Below are 18,054 nucleotides of genomic sequence, written 5' to 3' on the forward strand. Positions count from 1 at the left end.
TTTTTTATTAAGTTTAATCATAACATTTTTAAGCCTTGAGAAACTTTTACTAAACCAAATCGGTCTTTTTGAATTTTTAAATTTCTTTATAGGAACAAAATTAAAAACAGCCTTATCCAATATATTCCGAAAGATAGTAAAAGCTTACTCTAAGCTATTACAATTTAAAATTATTTCCCAATTAACAGATTCAAAATATCTATTCATAGAAACAAAATCAGCATTTTTAAAATCATGTTTAATAACTACATTAGAATGAAATTGGGATTCAATTAAAACTGAAAAATTAAATTTAATCTCAAGTGCTTTATGATGTATACTGTCATCTGCTAACTTAAAACTAGCTGCATCTAGATCTAAAATATGTTCAATAGAATTACAAATTATACTAATTTGATGCAAATTCAAAGCGGTTAAACTATCTATTCAATTATACTTGAAATCTTTAGACAAGTTAGAATTTAAGAACAAACAAATTTTTTTTCAATTCCAATTGATTTCTGAAAAAAACTTTAATGTTTCAACAATTTTATTGGAAATCGTTAGAGCAGTTTTTTTAAATTAGATAACAAATATTTTTGGTATGCAGTTATTTAAAACTTATTGATATACACTTTAAATTGCAATTTCGTAAAAAAAAATGATTGAATTTCGAATAAAAGAATTTTAATATTTTTTTAAAAATCAAAAATAAAAACAATGACATTTTTGATCATCAAATATTATTGAGACAGTATATAAAAGCTTAAGCAGACAAAAATTATGAAAAATGAATGAAAAAAACGCCTAACGCGAATCGGATAAAAACCTTAATTTCCAAATTTGAAAACAACCGACCCAATGCTTTGGGTTATAAGGGATAGGGCAAATAGACGGACCGAATCGGGGGACCCACTTTTTTCGACTTCTACAACATCAAAATGTCATGTTTGAATAAAATCTTGAGTTCGAAATTTTTTACGAATATAAAACTTGCCATATACTTTCTATATGGCGCAAGTAACAACGGACAGCAATTTTTCATAATTTTACTAAAAACAATACTTCTTCTGGGAATCCAACTTTTGTAAAAAAAAGCATCACTTCCATTTTTAAAAGAAAAATTACTAGTTTTCAAAAACTTTATTATTATTATTTTGGAGGCAACATTATTTTTGTTCGCAAAATATTCGAGGTGAACAATATTTTATTTCCGTTAGTTAAATTTGTTTGAATTTATGCTCGTTTCACTTCATAATTTATAAAATACAGTTAAACCCAAGTCACTAGTGCTATAGCCTTGCAAGATTTGTTTAAAAAATCTAAAATCTACTTCTCAAAAGTCAATTTATCGAAGAATTTTTAACAGATTTTTTAAAGATGAAAACGCTAGATATGTAGATCTGAATAGAAACTTAACAACCCTAAAATGTTCCCAGTTTTAATTCTGAAGTCGAACTATGTTTACTAGTCGTGGTATCTATATATGTATGTTTGTTGTCTCTTTTTTTCAACCTCAACAAGTACACCTCAGTATCCAATATGAAATAACACTGAATTTTTTTAAACAAATAAGTTCAAAACAATATTGTTTTTCCAATTAATTTGATACTTGATACGATTTTCACTCCGTTCTTTTGTTGTGCTTTATTCAACAAAACAATCAGTTAAAATGAAACCAAAATAAGTTGTATGTATTTTTATTTTTGCACTTCCGCCAAAAACAAAGAAATTTTCTTTTTCCTTTTTTTAATACCTTCTACACTTTTCCTTTGTATATACTTTTGTAGGTACGCTTTCAAAGAAGTTTGATAGTAAAGAGAAACATTATCGTTTTCAATTATTTTAAATACAATACCGAATCCCGAATACAGAAGATTCTTTTTTCCCAGAACGAACATAATGAAAATGTGTCACTGATTTTGAATAATAATAATAATCATAATTTCCACAGAACACAAAAACACAATTTGTCCATAAGTCCTGAAACATTTTGCTTGTACAAAATTATAATAAATAAATGAAATATACCGAATACCTTCATGAGAATACGAAATACGAACAAAATAAGGAAGAATCTAATATTAACCACCCACTGCGAGAAAAGAACTGTAATTTTCCTTAATTCTAGATATTTTCATTAATTTGTAACAGACTGGGACGTCCTGGGGTGGATACACATGTGCGACATGAAGGTGATTCGGCTTGTGCTGTCATCGGCATTGAATTTCTTGTTAACGAGGGTGCTATAATAACTGCCACAGCAGACGATACACTACATTTATGGAATATACGCCAAAAGAGTCCACAAGTAGTACAAAGTTTAAAATTTCAAAGAGAAAGGTATGTATACTCAACCTAACTTAACTTAACTTAAATCAAATCATATAAGTTCTAAAATGATGTTGATGACGAATATAAGCTCTGTAGCCGTAGGTAACCATTTGCCTACTCTTAATTTCAGAGAACTTCAAATAATTAAATATTTTAATTTATTTTGATGTTGATGGGTAAACCCAGAAAACTAGAAATTACACGTGTGTCGTGGTGAATTTGATATTTAATTTTGTTAATTTGTTTTTGCATGAAATGAAATTATATCCTAATTGAATTTTTATTTGTGAGATGACTGATTTTGTGATTTTTCTTTTTCAGGATAACATGTATTCATTTGCCAGTCGGAAGCAAATGGCTGTATGTTGGCACAGAAAAGGGCAATATTCATGTTGTACACATTGAGACGTTCGCTCTAAGTGGATATATTATTAACTGGAATAAAGCGATTGAAGTGTAAGTTGACAATATTTGTAACATTTTAGATTTTAAGATAGAAATAAGAGTGAAATTTGTGTGCTAGGAACCACACCACGCCCCATTACCAACATTTCAAATTGAATTTGATTTACATGTTTTGTACTACCTAAGAGGCTTTACTTTCTTTTTTACATTCGTTATAAAATCGAGATGTTAAGACCAGACCCGTACGATAATTAATTATTACATATTAATACTCTAGTAAAATTTCTTTGTACTTGTTCTACAAACATTCTAAGTCTGTTTGTGACTTGACTTTGGCTTGTGGCATTTTGTTCGTCCTTTATTCTTTTTGTAACTAAAATCTTTTCAATTTAAGTAAAAAATTAATTTATAACAATTTGAAAGAAATTAAAGTTCACATTAATTTAATAATGCACAAGAAATAAAAATTGAATTGTAATTGAAATTGAAATTGAAGTAAAATTGAAATTAAAAATGAATTGTAAGGTGTTACAAAAAGAGTCTCTGTACTTGTATAGGTTGATTTTTTTAAAACTGTAGGAAAATTAAATACTCCATACTCTTTCCAACATTTCGGCCGGTGTCTCACGAATAAATGCTTCAATGTTGTCTTCCAATGCGTCAAAAATGAGCTACGTCGCTAAACACAAATTCGGTTAAAAAGTGGTTCTTCGACCAACTTTCCAAAAGCCCATTCCCAAATATTTAACGTTGCAGTACGTCGTTTGGCTTAAATTCTTGCACCAGCTTGTTGAGTAACAGAGGCCCAATTGCTGCGAACGGCGACGAATCGATAATTGATGGTCATCATAAACACTGCAGCCGATTCAGCTGCGATATTTTTTCAGTTCGTACTCTATGCAAGCGTGTTGGTGGTAAAATGTCCAACAATGTAAATTTTTGGTGGGAAATTTAGTCACAATAGCCCAAATAGCCGCTTCAGTGGGTCGGTTAAACTGACAATAAAATGGAAGAAGCGAGTACGCATTTTGATAATAAAATTCAATAATTTGCAAGCGATGTTTGTTTGTAAGACGATTCCTGGTTGAATTATAGACCAAACTGAAAATGTTTGATAGTAAACCAAAACACGAAGCGTGCGTCAGCTGTTTAAACCAGTGTTGCCAAAAAAGATAATAGCTAAAAAATCAGCCTTTAATTACAAATTTCAAACTTATGTTTGATGGAATTCTACTAAATTCGTCTAAAATCTAAAAGCAATCGCATGAAATTGGCGGATAGATATGAAAGACAAAGTTTTTTTTTTAATAGAAGAATGATTCTATTCAAACTATTGAAGTTAACGATTTCATTTTCGGAAATTTAAAAGTTGAGTCGATTCATAAATCAAGGATATTCGAAAATGTAACGGTGCAATTAATTTTAGCTAAAATAAGTTGAGGAAGTACAGGGTCCAGCAACGAGGTATGGAAGATTTGAAAAAATTTGTACACTCTCATTTTTTCACCAAAATTCAAATTTAATGTATAAATGTGTGTTCTAGATGTTGCCATTACAAAACCAGTCAAACAAATGACGGTAAAAAATATTAATTACGTACGAAAAATCACATCATTCAAGTGCTGTGCATTTTTCTCAAAACACTCCTGCAGACATTGTGAGAAGTTCTGAATACTCCTCTAAAGCATTTAAAGTGGAAATGCTCGAATTTCGTGGGTTATTGTCTCACTTATGTAAGTCTTCGAGTGTAGTTGGTAGCCCTATAAAAAGTAATCACGTGGTGACAAATCCTGTGACCGAGGGAGCCATTGAACATCTCCCAGCAACGAAATGAGACATCCAGGCTCAGGGAATTTTTCTTTTAAGAAACCTATTGGGGCAGTCGCCCCATCTTGTTGAAACCACACAACATTTAAGTTGATACGATCTTCTCAGTTCCGGTAAAACAAAAATCACACTTCATCTGGAAGTAACGATATGTGTTGCCAGTGATAGTCGGACAATTTTCACGAAAAAGTACGAAACAATAATGAAGTTTCGACTAATGTCACAGTTACCTTGAGACTGTAAAAAGTTCGTTTTTGGAGCTCTTGTGGGATTTCAGAGGCCCAAAAACGAAAGGAAGCTATTCACCCACTTCTAAATCCTATCAAACTATGGAACATGACTGTGCGTCTGTATATCAATGACCGAATGTTTCTTTTCAATGAACGGGTTTTAAAAAAACATACCTATGCTGAATGGTTACTAAAATGAAATCTCACAACATGTCGATTTGATACTAAACAGTTTTCCTCAACTCGCTTTTTACTCCCTGTTCAAGTCTTCCTTAGCTCGCTGCAGGACCCTATACAAAAATTCATGCTTTGATGAACTTCTTCATGCAGGTACAGTGTAAATAGTTTTTTTTTCGTTTAGTTTCTTGAAAGCATCCAGTAAAAGTATAAATTGATACCTTGCTATTATAGAAATAGGGTTGTTTGTGTCAACAAATCTAGGCTTTGAACTGATAAATTCCACGTAACCTGTTGTTTAAAGATGTTTGTTTCGTTATTTATGGAGGAGGGGATTTTTCTTTAAATAAGTCTCCTTGTCAAACACCTTACCTTATGATGAACATGAAACATAAAACATAAATGTAACATAAATTACAATATTCTTATTACTGTCTTAAAAGTATCTGGCTTTTTTTCATGGTTTTCATTCAATTTTAATAAAAGATAATGATACATTAGCTGAGCGTGTTGTTAGTTATTTGTTTATACATACTCGTATGTGATCTTGCAAAAAGTCTAAATATTGTTCATACAAGATCACCACAAGATGAGATAATGCAGAATTCCATGGAATTTCCGCTTGTGCCTCTTTTATCTTCCATTTCTATCACCTAAAAACGGATCAGTTTATTAAAACACTATTCCTTGTTTTTTACGAGCTATTATTTGTTTACGAAGCTGAAGTCTTTTATTTGTATTTCATTTAAAGTAACTTTTTAAATATTGAAGAACTCCTTTTATAATTAACGCGGGGCCTCTTAGTTTTGGTAAAATAACTTCTGCTGCTTTTGTCTATGCTCTGCTGTGACTTCCGTTCTGTGTTCTTTGACACATTTGTTTAGTCAGTCTGGGGTGGAATCGGCTAAGGTGATTGTTGATAAATGACATTCAAAATTATCGAATTTGATCTACGTAAGGTGATAGTCAATTGATACCTAAAAAGCTGTCACAACAAAAATGTAATGGTCATTTTCAAACAAATATGTTTATTCTGAATAGAGATACCAGACGCTTACAAAACGTTTGAAAAATTTTCTTATTTCGCTTTGTTTCGTTAAAACAAACACATTCCAGTGATGACAAAGCTTATTCGACATTCGAAAAAAAGAAAGAAAAGTAAGAATTTTATTCAAATACAGCCAATTTGATACTTTTATTTAAATATTTTATAAGAATCAATCTAAAATTTCACCAGTTCAACAATGAATTTTGACAATTTAAATCTTAAATTGTTCAATCGAATTGAATTGAGTTGAATCATCTTACAAAGACGGAATTAAAATGATAGTCAATTTTACTATACAAAAAAAAATGATAGTCAACTATCACCTTAGCCGATTTCATCCCTGGTTTTCAGCTCCTATTAATATTTGTGTAGGGTGGTTATCAACCAATTTAGATTTAATTCCTGAAGGCAGTAGTTGTCCGACGAAATTGAAATTTTATTTAATAATTTTAAAATTTTATAATAATGACGTTTTTATTTGACTAAATTTCAAGACTATATTCATATATGTATGTTATTCGTACACAGCCTTCTCTGATCTCACATTACTTAACCATTCTTATCTTCTGATAATATAATACTACCTTAAAAACATTATAACAATTAATCAATCAATTAATTCTTACATATCTTTTAATACACTTTTGGCTCAAAAATTAAAATGTATTAATGTAACACGAGTTCTAGAGCTGACAAACATCATCTTGACATTAAAAGAATCGAAAAGATTGTAGAAGTTATTACTTGCCCTCCAGGAGGCTTTTACTAAAATTAATGCAATTATGATAGACGAATGAAAGTTATAGAATTATTTTTGTCGTTTTATCTATATTTTTCAATCACACCCTTTTCAACCTTAAGTTTATATAGGTATAGGAGTTGATATCAAACAACTATCTTGTTAAACAAGTTTATTATTAAGTCACTGTTGTGTACTTTGACATTGAAATGATGACAGCAAAATGATATTGCCTTCCCCAGTTAATGAAAAACCCCATCATCGACACAAATTGCAAATACATATTTTTATAAACTCACTCTCTATTTTGTAAATTCAATAAACTATCATTTTTAAATAAAAATATCAACCTTCATACAAAATTTACCACAATTTTCAATTATTAAAATAAAATAACATATTTGACAAGGAAAACAGAATTAATTAAAATTGTATACCTACATATATATTATATGTATAGGTGCATATACATGAACTTCATAAGGCACTCAAAAGGAACAAAAAACATACAAAACTGGTCAAACATGTTGTTGTCCTTTATAATATCTGTTCAATTCAAGGGTCACTTGGGACCTACAAACCCATTAAATGGTACTTCGTTTTTGCTACCTTTGCCAAAACAACCACTGGACTTTTGTATTTGTATTTACATTTCATATGGCTGAACAAAAAACAAAACCAAATTGATTTCGAGAGCAACACAACAGCTGTCAAAGCCTTCGACAACGACAAAAGCCTTTCTCAACTGACTGACCTGTAAAAGTCTATACACAAACCTAGACATGTACATAAATACATTCACAATGTAAGGGTATGAAATGCCACTCATTTTGAATACTTCAAATAAGAGAACGTGTTTGGGCAACAATCTGGGCAGGGAAAGCCTAACACTCTAAAGTTAAAAACCCTTTTTTTAGGTGCTATAAAAAAACATTCATGTATGAATGTTTATTTTCCTATATTCAAACTTAATGGCATTCGGAACTTTTTAAAAGTTCAATAGGTTTAGGTTGGCATATGGCTACTTTACACTGAAAATAAGTTTTTATAATATGGATTTTCAAAATTCGAAGTCAAAAGCAGAAAGTTTTGCCACCTTCCAATTAGAGTTGGGAAAAATAATTACAAAGTAATTTAACTACAAGTACTTGGAACATAAATTTCTATGCACTTTATCAATTACTTTTTAATTGAATTTAAGAAATTAAATTACTTAATACATGTTAATGAAAAAATGTAGTTTAAAACAATGGTAATGATCAACCAATCTGTAATGATTACATTTTTCTGAGTGATCATCGCACAAAAATGTAATTAAATATTATTTTTGCCAATTACATTTTACGTGATATTACAAAATATGGTTCTTAAATTTCAAGTTCTTTTATGTTTTTGCTGTGAATTAATAAATAAATATGGAATGTAATTACCTTAACTGAAATTTAAAAGTGTTTTTCCTCAAGAAATTGAATAATTCCATTACAATTTTCAATTACATGTAATTAGTAAGTGTAATTGTAATTTTCAATTACAATTAAAAGTAACTAATTGTTAAATTACGAAAAGTAATCATTATTTCTCAACTCTACTTCCAACTAAATAAACTGAGTTTTAACATAATATTAGTTAAGTAGGCGGGAAGCAAGGCTAAAGCATCAAGAGAACTGAACGAAATTACCAATGTTGCCAGATCGAAATTGGGAATCTAGTTAGATCTGACTTGGATTTAAATTATTAAAATCCAGTAAAAAAAAACAGTTAAACATAATTAAAAACAAAAAAACAGTCAAAAATCCAGTCAAATAATAAAAACATTTTAACAAACAAATAAAATATTTTATTCTTTATAACAAAAACAATAATAGAAAAATAACTTATTTTCTATAATTCACAGCTAAATTTATGATAATGAGAATAATTCTTTTCTGGCAATTAAAATATACAAATACACTTATTCCGAACTGGAACTCGAGGTATTGTTTTCCGTATCAATATTTTGATAAATTACAATTGTTCCAATTTTTTTGTAACTTCCATTGGAATGATGAAATTATGACAACATTTTACGCCTCGCAAATCGTTTCTTATAATTGAAATAACATTTTCTTACTTGGTTTTGACCAAATTTAATTGGTTACAAATTCGTTCTACCACAGCGTTTGTTATTGGCAATACCAATATCGAAATAGCAAACTTTTCCAATTCTTTAAGACGATTTTCTCCACTTGCATCTTTATAAGATGAAACTTCACACCAAAAAGGTACTGTTTCTTCTTTGTAGGTCATATTAGTTTTTTAATAAAATATTTACACTTTTGTCTAAATACATCGATATCTTCCAAATTGAATCCTAATTCATATAGTTTTTCTTCTCATTCGACTCCAAAGTAAGGCTTTTATTTGTAGCCTTAAGCAACTTATGTCTAATTCAGGACTTAAATCATTATCACAGTTGGTCAATGGTCATAACAATTTTTTTGATAAGCATTAATATGAGAAGTTCCAAATCACTCAAAACTTTAACAAAATCCTTTTTTTCACTTTCAAATATTTAGTTAATCCTTCGCAGTTCTTCTAAAATTGGTTTGACTAAAACATAAATAGGCATAATTTATTTCCCTACTGTATATATCACTTAGACTAGATATCTTAGATTTTTTAGTCTGTTCGGTCATTGAAAAATATGTCTTAAGCTCAAGATATTGCTTGTGAATTCTTGAAACAGCAGATTCTATTGACAGCCATCTAGCTGGACACGATTGGGTGATTTTTAAAGGCTTGTGTCCTTCATTTATAATAACTCGCTTACACTTCGTTCACTATGAGCAAATAAATAATTAAAAAAAGTGTTTGACTTGATTTCATTCAAAAATAAATGTTGACTGGACCTGTATTTTATTTCCAGATAACTAAGAAAAAGAACAGTCAAATCTGACTTGAAACAAGTCAAAATGGCAACAGTGGAAATAACTATCGAACATTTTAAGAATGTTTGCTGCCGGGTGCTGATAACTGTAGCAAAAGAATAAATTTACATATGGTTCGCAAATAGTTTTACTTTTCATAACGCTTTAAGAGGTCTACGTTTGTGGTTATAAATAAAGATGACGAATTTCATTTGTATTTTCTACAGGAGCCAATAATTTCTGTATCATAAATTTAAAACCGTCACAACATAAATGCGGAGTTCCATAAAACATTTATAGTTTGATTTCAACAAAACAAAACAAACTAAGATTATTAAACCCAATCTGTTCCATAATCAATTCAGTTATTAAATTTCTGAATAATAGATTCTCGAGTGTTTGCCAATCATGTTTTCCCTTTTTCTTGAATGAAACCTTTCAACCCATTAAGAGAAAACCATAAGTTTTACGTTTTTCTCTTCTAGTTGGGTCTTTAAAAAATTCAATAAAATTGCGTGTACGCCAAAGTGAACCATTTTATTTATGTTCCGTTCACAATAAAACAACGACATTTGTTTTATTTCAGTGTACCTAAACCTAAACAAGATGGTTGGTTGACACTAAAAACGTATTTAAAAAAAAAAACATAGAAATCGAATAGGAATTTTGAAAACTCTTTTGAAGTACTTAAGTCCAGGTCGTTTTGCATACACTCAACCTTTTAGAAATACTGAATACCATAATAGCTAAGTCCCATTCTATTTTATTGAGAGGTTTGAATATCATTTTTGTATTTTATTGTCGTCATTCAACCTTTTTTATTATTTAAATTTTATTATTAGAGTTTTATATTTAAGTTTGATCTTTCTGTTTCAGATTGTTTAGATTCATTTTAATTGTTATTGGTACTTTACTAAGGAGTGCTTCTTAAATGTTCATATTCTTTTTTTCGTTCTGAGAGGGTATTGTTATGTGATAAAAATATAACACTGCATATACAACGAGCAGATATTTTTGTATGTGCAATGAGAATGGTAGGTATTTAACTCTGAAGTATCATAGTAGAGTACTTTTTATGGGGAAACGTATATCCTTGACAGTTGATTGTTGATTCTCTGAAGTGTACCATTGATGGTTCTTATAACGTACAAATTACATATACCTTTAAAAAAAAGTTTGATGTTTAAGTAAGTGTTTTTTTTTCTTAAATTTAAATTTTTAATAGTTCGGGTATTACACAGTAAAAATATGGTAAAAACACTATTTGGGCAGTTAAGACTGTCCTTCTTCCTTATTTCTAAGAAAATAATGTTGAATGATTCCTCTATGGTGTAAAACGCACAAAATAATCAATACTCGTCAAACACTTGAACTTTTCTACCATTAAAAAACTCATGAGGTTATGTATAGTTGCTCTCGGTAAGCGAGTGTGTTCTCTGTACAGTGAAGATTTTAATCAACGCAACGTATAAGCACACACAAGACAACCGACTTAGAAGTCATCACACCCAGACCCTGAACACAGGACGCATTATTATCTCCTCTACTATTAAAATTTAAAATCTATCGACTTTTTGCTAAGGACATTGTTTTAATAGCTCAAAGGATGTTTGAAAAATAGGTTTTGCTGGCATTATTCAAAGAAGACTGTTTATAACCAGAAAATGGTGTATTTCAGGAAGATTAAACTTGAATCCCTCAAAAACAACAGTTGTACTTTTTACTTGAAAAAAAACTTCTGTCACGTAGAAAACCAATTCGGTTTGGCGATGAGGCTAAAAATCTAGGTATCACACTATATCTATAAAACTTATAGAAATTTATAGAAATTATTGTCTGGAAAGTCACATATGAACTAATTATATGCAAGATAATTGCTCAAAAAACATTGGGATGGAAGAGAAACATACCAGTGGCGAGGCGTGACTTATTTATAAAGTTAAGTCGGAGAAAAATGAGGGACTAGAAAAAATATCAGAAATGTACTTGCTGAAAAAGATCTCAGAACTGAAGTAACACTATTCGGAAGTGTTAAAAGCAATCTACTCAAATTAAAAATTTGAGGAAATGTGTCGCGTAACATGTCTAACATGGGTGCTTAATCTTCAAGGTGACGAAGAGATGGAGTTGTGAGCAAAAACTTTAAGTTCATTCAATCGAATATTCCATGAAAAATATTTATTAAAGAAAATATTTTTTTATACGGCATTTTTGCTACAAAAGAATCCTATTTCGATTTATTAAGAATGTTAATCTAAGAATACTAAATTAGTAAAAGATTTATATCTTGCATTAAGTTGACCTATAATATTATCTTTAATTTGTGTACAAAAAAGCGTTTATAGCGCGTTTTTGAATCTGTTTCAAGCAATATCCTTTTCAATGGCGGTTCTCCGCAACCGTTAGCGTTTAGACTTTTGAAATTGATTCAAATTTCTCTATGAAATCAGAGCCAAGCCAAGACTCAAAACATTCTATTTCTCTCTTTGCGATTTCAACATCCGTTTGTTTATTTGGAATCAAATTGAAAAGAACACCAGAAATATTTGCTTTCTAATTTAATGGATAAGCTCAAAGGAGGGGTAGAGTGTCCTATTTCTACCACTTTTTTTTTCTTTAAGAAATGAAGTTTCTCAAAGTCATTATTTTCATCTAACAGAAAATCTCTCAAACAGCAATCTATTCCTATAAGAGCCGTTGTGACTTTTAAGTTACTAAAATTTAAACAAAATGCAACCATCTTTCACAAATCACTTCCAATTCAAATTTTGTTCACACTTTTATTTATACACCTTGCACTGCAAATCTGCCTTATTAATGTTGGCTACTTGTGCCACTTAATTAAAATTACAGTAACTTTCTGCCAAAAATAATTCCACTACGCAATTTTGCTTAAGTGGCAACCCCTACTTCTTAAACTTCATCCGCCGAGAATGAAGGAAAATATCGAATAAGTCGATAGAAGACGGGTTACGTTTGGCTTGTTTTCTATACAGAATGGATGAATTTTTGTTTGCTCTATGAATAACAAGTGTAGTGCCTCAACGCACTGCTTTGCTTAGGCTCAACCTGACATGCGCATGCGCAATGCGTATTTCTCCATTTCCAACAATCTTGTTTGTTTTTGCACAAGCAAGTGAATTTTCAGATACATAGAAATTCATCGAAGGAAAGGCGGTGAACATCGGGTTATTTCTATGCTTAAGAAAGCGTTGGTTGAATAAAGAAGCACGCGCCTAGCGAGAAGTAAAAGAGGAAACGGGATAGAAAACAAATTTTGCTCTATTCAGCGTAAAAAATAATAACCCGGCATACCTTTGAAGAAGAAAATACATGTTGATTAAATTATTGTAAGTAATGTCGATGTCACAAGGGTTGCTGTTGTATGATTTGTTTATATACATGATGCATGAAGTTTTTCTTGTTAATATTGAGATTTACAAAAGATAAGTCGATAGGAATCGACTTATATGGTGCCTTCGCCACTGAAACATACTGATATGGATGTTTAACATGAGGCTTAAACCCATTCTTAAGAGGCGGTTGCATTGCAAAACAGTTAAGAACTATTAACTACTAGAAAATACAACGAGCTAAAAAAAGTGCTCTGAGAATATTCTATGACAAAATGGAATGTACCCATGGCTTGGTGTTAGGTGCATAGGACTGTCTTGCCAGAGATCTTGGGTTTGATCCCTACCTGTGCCATTTTAAGGAAAAAGCTTTGAACTCATGGTAGATACCCAATTGGGCTCTAATCATGCTGATAACATACTTGCAACTTAACCATTCAAATCCCCAGGTCCAGACGGAATTGTTTCTATGATCTACAAAAGAGTGCCGATCTAGTAATCCAACACCTTTGCCTTTGATGAGGATATGTTCATAAGTTGTTTCTCGAAGTCAGAGTAGTTTTCATACCTAAAGCTAGTAAATCCAGTCACATTAATGCCAAAGACTACAGACCAATTACATCGTTTACTCCAAAAACTTTAGAGAGACTTCTAAATATTCATATCAAATGTAACCTCGGGACAGAAGTTTTATCTCCTTCACAACACGCTTATTCTAAAGGCAAAAGTGTAGGAACAGCACTCTATGATAATAAGCAAATACCAGCCGCGGTTTAAGACATCGAAAGCGCCTTCAACAACGTACAAAACAGTACAGTCCATTAAGCTAAAACATAAATAGATCAATATTCCATTACATTACACACTACTCAGCACATAAATGTACAGAGTACAGAAGACAGCACCTTGAGCGACTAGACTATATAAGGTGATAACAACACAAGACATTAATACAAGACAGAAGGACAGAAGAGAAAGAACAACAGACAAAAAGAACACATGACAACAGCACGCGGTAGGTTTCAAGGCGGTCCCCCCATTTTCTAACCACATTTACTGATGCTTGATTTCGGTAATCGATGGGAAATGAAGCTTTATCAGTGACTAAGCCGTTTCCAGATAGATCAATAGTGAACTAGTTAGCACAGAGATCAAAGTGTCCTCATCCAGAAGAACACCTTAAGGAGGTGTACTCTCACTACTTCTTTGTATTCTGGCCAAGAACGAAATTCTTACCAAACTTTCTTAAGAAATAGTTCTAATGATGACAGTTAAATTTGTAACCACTATAAGTAAACAACTAAACCAAGACTTATCCAAAACTTATACATGGACAAAAAACTTTGGCTTGATGGTTAACCTTCTCAAAGCAGATTAAGTACTCCTTACAAATAAGAGGAAAATACCACATTATATAACCCTTATTATAAGCGGAACCCCATGAGGAACACTTCCACTACAGAAATGGACGCAATACTCAATCTTTTAAACCTCGAACTTTATGTAAAGGAAACTGATGCAAGCATCGTATTCCGGCTAAGCCAGAATAATTCCTGGAAAACCAGCCCCATCGGGTACGCACATGACTCTATGTCTGAATTTCAATAAACCCTTTAGTGCTATCTTCCCAGAATAAAATGAATGATTAAAAAATGTCGCACACATAATTGAGTCGACAATATTCACATATTTGTACTAACAGCTGAAAACCAATACGGGAGTATGTGCTGTGCAGGTTTCTTTTCTGAAACGTTCAATCCTGCCTACTCTTTTAGACTCCCCAATGAAAGCAGTGTCTTCCTAGCCACGGTATTGGTAGTGACAAACGCTGCAAACAGTTCTCAATGATGACTTTATCCTGAGCTAAACCAGCATATTAACCGATTTCTGCAACAGTAATCAAATAGAAGCTTGTAAATTACTTAGCTCACAGTATAAAATTAGTCAGCAACTTAGCTTAAAGAGAAAATCATAATGGTACACTGTTGAATCGCGGCTTACTTTTTGGTCATCCCAATTCATCTTCAATATCTTTGAAAAATAGTACAATGAAAGCTTAAACTTATAGTTGAACTATATCACCCCCAAAAATTGCCTTCATTTATTTCATTGACTTAGATCTCGAGTATTGCAATCACCACTTATTTGTCAACTCATAAAATGAATTATTGTTAGTAATTATTCGAGACTTCAAATACCTAATCTAATCGTTTAGATTTGATTTCAAAAATTGAGTATAAAACTTTCAGTTTTAACTTAAGTCTAGTGATAACATTTCAAAATTGGGAAATAATAGAATACGAATATGATAAAAAATGGACAGATTTAATATTATTTCGGTCCAACCTCTCGTGGCCAGCTCATATTATAGGACTTCTAAAATTTTGTATTATATTTATTATTTGTAAAAATCAATGCAATTAATTAAGTTTTACACAAACAACTAAAGCCCTGAAACGCTGAAATACGAACGGCTATTAGCTAAGCGCTAACATCAAACTAAATATCCAAACTCTCAAACAATACTTCCGAACTTCTTGCATTAAATCAGAAATGTATAGAAAGCTATCAAATAAGTCTCCAAAACTCAACGCCATAGCTTATTTAAACCTTAAAACTTTAAAAACCTTAACATTAACTTATAGGTACTAAAGTTATCGAAATAGTAGAATCTAACCTATTCAGTTAATGACAATATAATTACTAGACTTTTTAATACCATCGTCATCAACTCAAAGTAGTTGTAGAGTTTGAATTTTAGCAAAAACAAAAAGAGTTCTTCACAACTGAGGTCTCTTTATAAAAATCACTTTTTTTGATTCTAAATTCCTTTTGCTGCACCTTTTTTCATTTTACGGATCGTATATTAAGTTTTTAATGATAAACTCTCACATTAAGTTCTCTTTAAACTCGTAAAAGAATTTGCATTTAACTTCATTAATTTGCTTTTAAGCACTTTAAGCTTTTTGGTCTATTTGAATAAGAGAAATCCCCTTTACAGAAGACCGGATCCTTTTAAAATAAAGGTCCCCGACTTCACTAAAAAGAAGACCCCACCTACATACATATATTAGGCAAACAAACAGAAGGATACACATATAAAAAAACAACCAGAATCTATTCCTTTTTCACTAACTTAAATTCATAGCCAAAATTTTAAAATAAAATATGCATACAGCTTGAAAGCTATAAAAGAGTGTGATGAGGGTTTAATCCCTTCCTTTCCTTTCCCATCACATACATATATTTATTAAGACAAAAAAAAGTGTTGAGTCAGCTATTAAAAAGTATCACACGAAAAAATACCAACTTCCTCCTAGAAGTTAGTCAATCTATCGTTCAAATGGTTAAAAGAGAAATAACAACTGTGCTATCCGTCCCATCGTCCCGTCCCAGTAGAAGAACCTTTTTTATGTTTTTTTTTTTTCTTGCATCAGTGAAGTGAAATCGTTCTGCAAAGGTCGAGTGGAATTGATTTTTGTATTTCAGGGTTAATACTTTAGCAAATAATGTCGACCTATTTTTTACGGCCCCCATGCCTCATTGCCAAAGATAATTCTACCTACCCTTATGCCCCATGCACCGTTATACTCATACTCGTAGCTCTTGTGCAAGTCATTGTGCCCCATGCACTGTTCTGCTGTTATAGCTCATGCAAGTCATTGTGCTATCTATGTGTAGTGGATGATAGGGTTGCCATATCCTGAAGTAGCTCAGTAGCTTAACTTCAAAATCCTAGCTGAAAATTTAGCCCTACCAATATCCCAATTTCAATAAAAAATCTTGTAGCTTCAATTAGAGTTTATTTTACGAATTACATCAGTAAATTGTTTGGCTGAAAAATCATTTCAAATAAGTGTGACAATTTTTGTATGGGCCCAATTTGATTACCATAAAAAAGGTTAAGATATGATAGAGATATGAAGTGGCGGACTTTTTTTTAGAACTATTAAAAGGGAACAATTTTGTCGTACATCATTTATGCAAACCTCTAACCATTTCTTCAGCACACGCAGTGGAGGCTATCAAAAGGGAAAACATTAATTAGTGGTGTTTGGTTAGTGTTATTTTAAGCGTGATGATATACAGCCAGTAGAGTTTCTCAATAAATGGGCTATCTAATAGCGCAGTTTGGCAATCCTGTTAGGTGATGCCATTTTAAAGGATATACTCGTACATAGGATAGGAAAGGTACGAGCTCGAGTGGATGGATGTACATATACTACATAGAATTCTGTTTAAAGCTCGCTCTAAATAGCAGGCATTGGGTTGACTTATTTATCTTTTCCCTACTCATCCACTCATTTAATCCAATGTTCTACATGCGTTCTCTCTTTCTTTCATTTGTTTTTTTGTATGCAAAATATTGAGTAAAGGTAAAAGGGCAGGAGACGTTGGGGAGGGGCATAATGGAGCATTGTTATGTTTTACAAAAAGATTTTAATTGCCAAGCTTTTAACTCGATTTATTGTTGCGTTAAATAAGTGCAAATCATGGTGGCGATGGCCCTGCGCTGCACTTTACTAGGTGGGCGGTTGCAGTCGCTGCTGAGGAGACTTGAGGCGTCATTAAACCATATACTAACTACGAGAATAATTGTATTCACAATTATTTGCTCATATGTATTGATTTAAGTCGAACTTTTGAATGTTTGATTGTTTACTTTTGAGAGAGCAATAAAAGTTCATGCTTGATGCGAATTTTATTGTATACTTTCAAGATTCCAATCAATGAAAGAGGAGGGTGCCTATAAAATGTTTCAACGAATTTGATTTTGATGAATAACATCTGAAAGTATGAATTGTTTTAAAGTCGAAGATTTTTCAGAAAACTTGGCATTAATAAAAACATAAAATAGAGTATTATGCCTTAATAAGTAAATGCTAACAATCTTTTCGATCATGGAAGACAACGTCGTCGTCGTTCAACTGCTGACTCGACTGTCCTCGCAGTAGCGTATTCTTACACTTCAATTTTCTAAGACCTTCTTGTTGGTTTTGGGCTGTAGTTCATAGATAGCTTAAATGCAGTTAACTTGTAATGCTTGAATCGTTGC

The 18,054-nt window shown here is 31.5% G+C and overlaps 1 protein-coding gene across 1 annotated transcript in view; it reads left to right on the forward strand.

Moving 5' to 3' along the window:
- The window catches only part of LOC129944143 (syntaxin-binding protein 5), a 523,142-nt gene that overhangs the window by 438,295 nt on the left and 66,793 nt on the right, over positions 1-18,054 (forward strand). Inside the window, exons 4-5 of the mRNA XM_056053342.1 lie at positions 2,134-2,322; positions 2,635-2,769. Coding sequence (XP_055909317.1) covers positions 2,134-2,322; positions 2,635-2,769 — 324 coding nt within the window. The remainder of the gene's footprint in view (positions 1-2,133; positions 2,323-2,634; positions 2,770-18,054) is intronic.

Source organism: Eupeodes corollae, chromosome 2, assembly GCF_945859685.1.
Source record: "Eupeodes corollae chromosome 2, idEupCoro1.1, whole genome shotgun sequence".
Classification (NCBI taxonomy): Eukaryota; Metazoa; Arthropoda; class Insecta; order Diptera; family Syrphidae; genus Eupeodes; species Eupeodes corollae.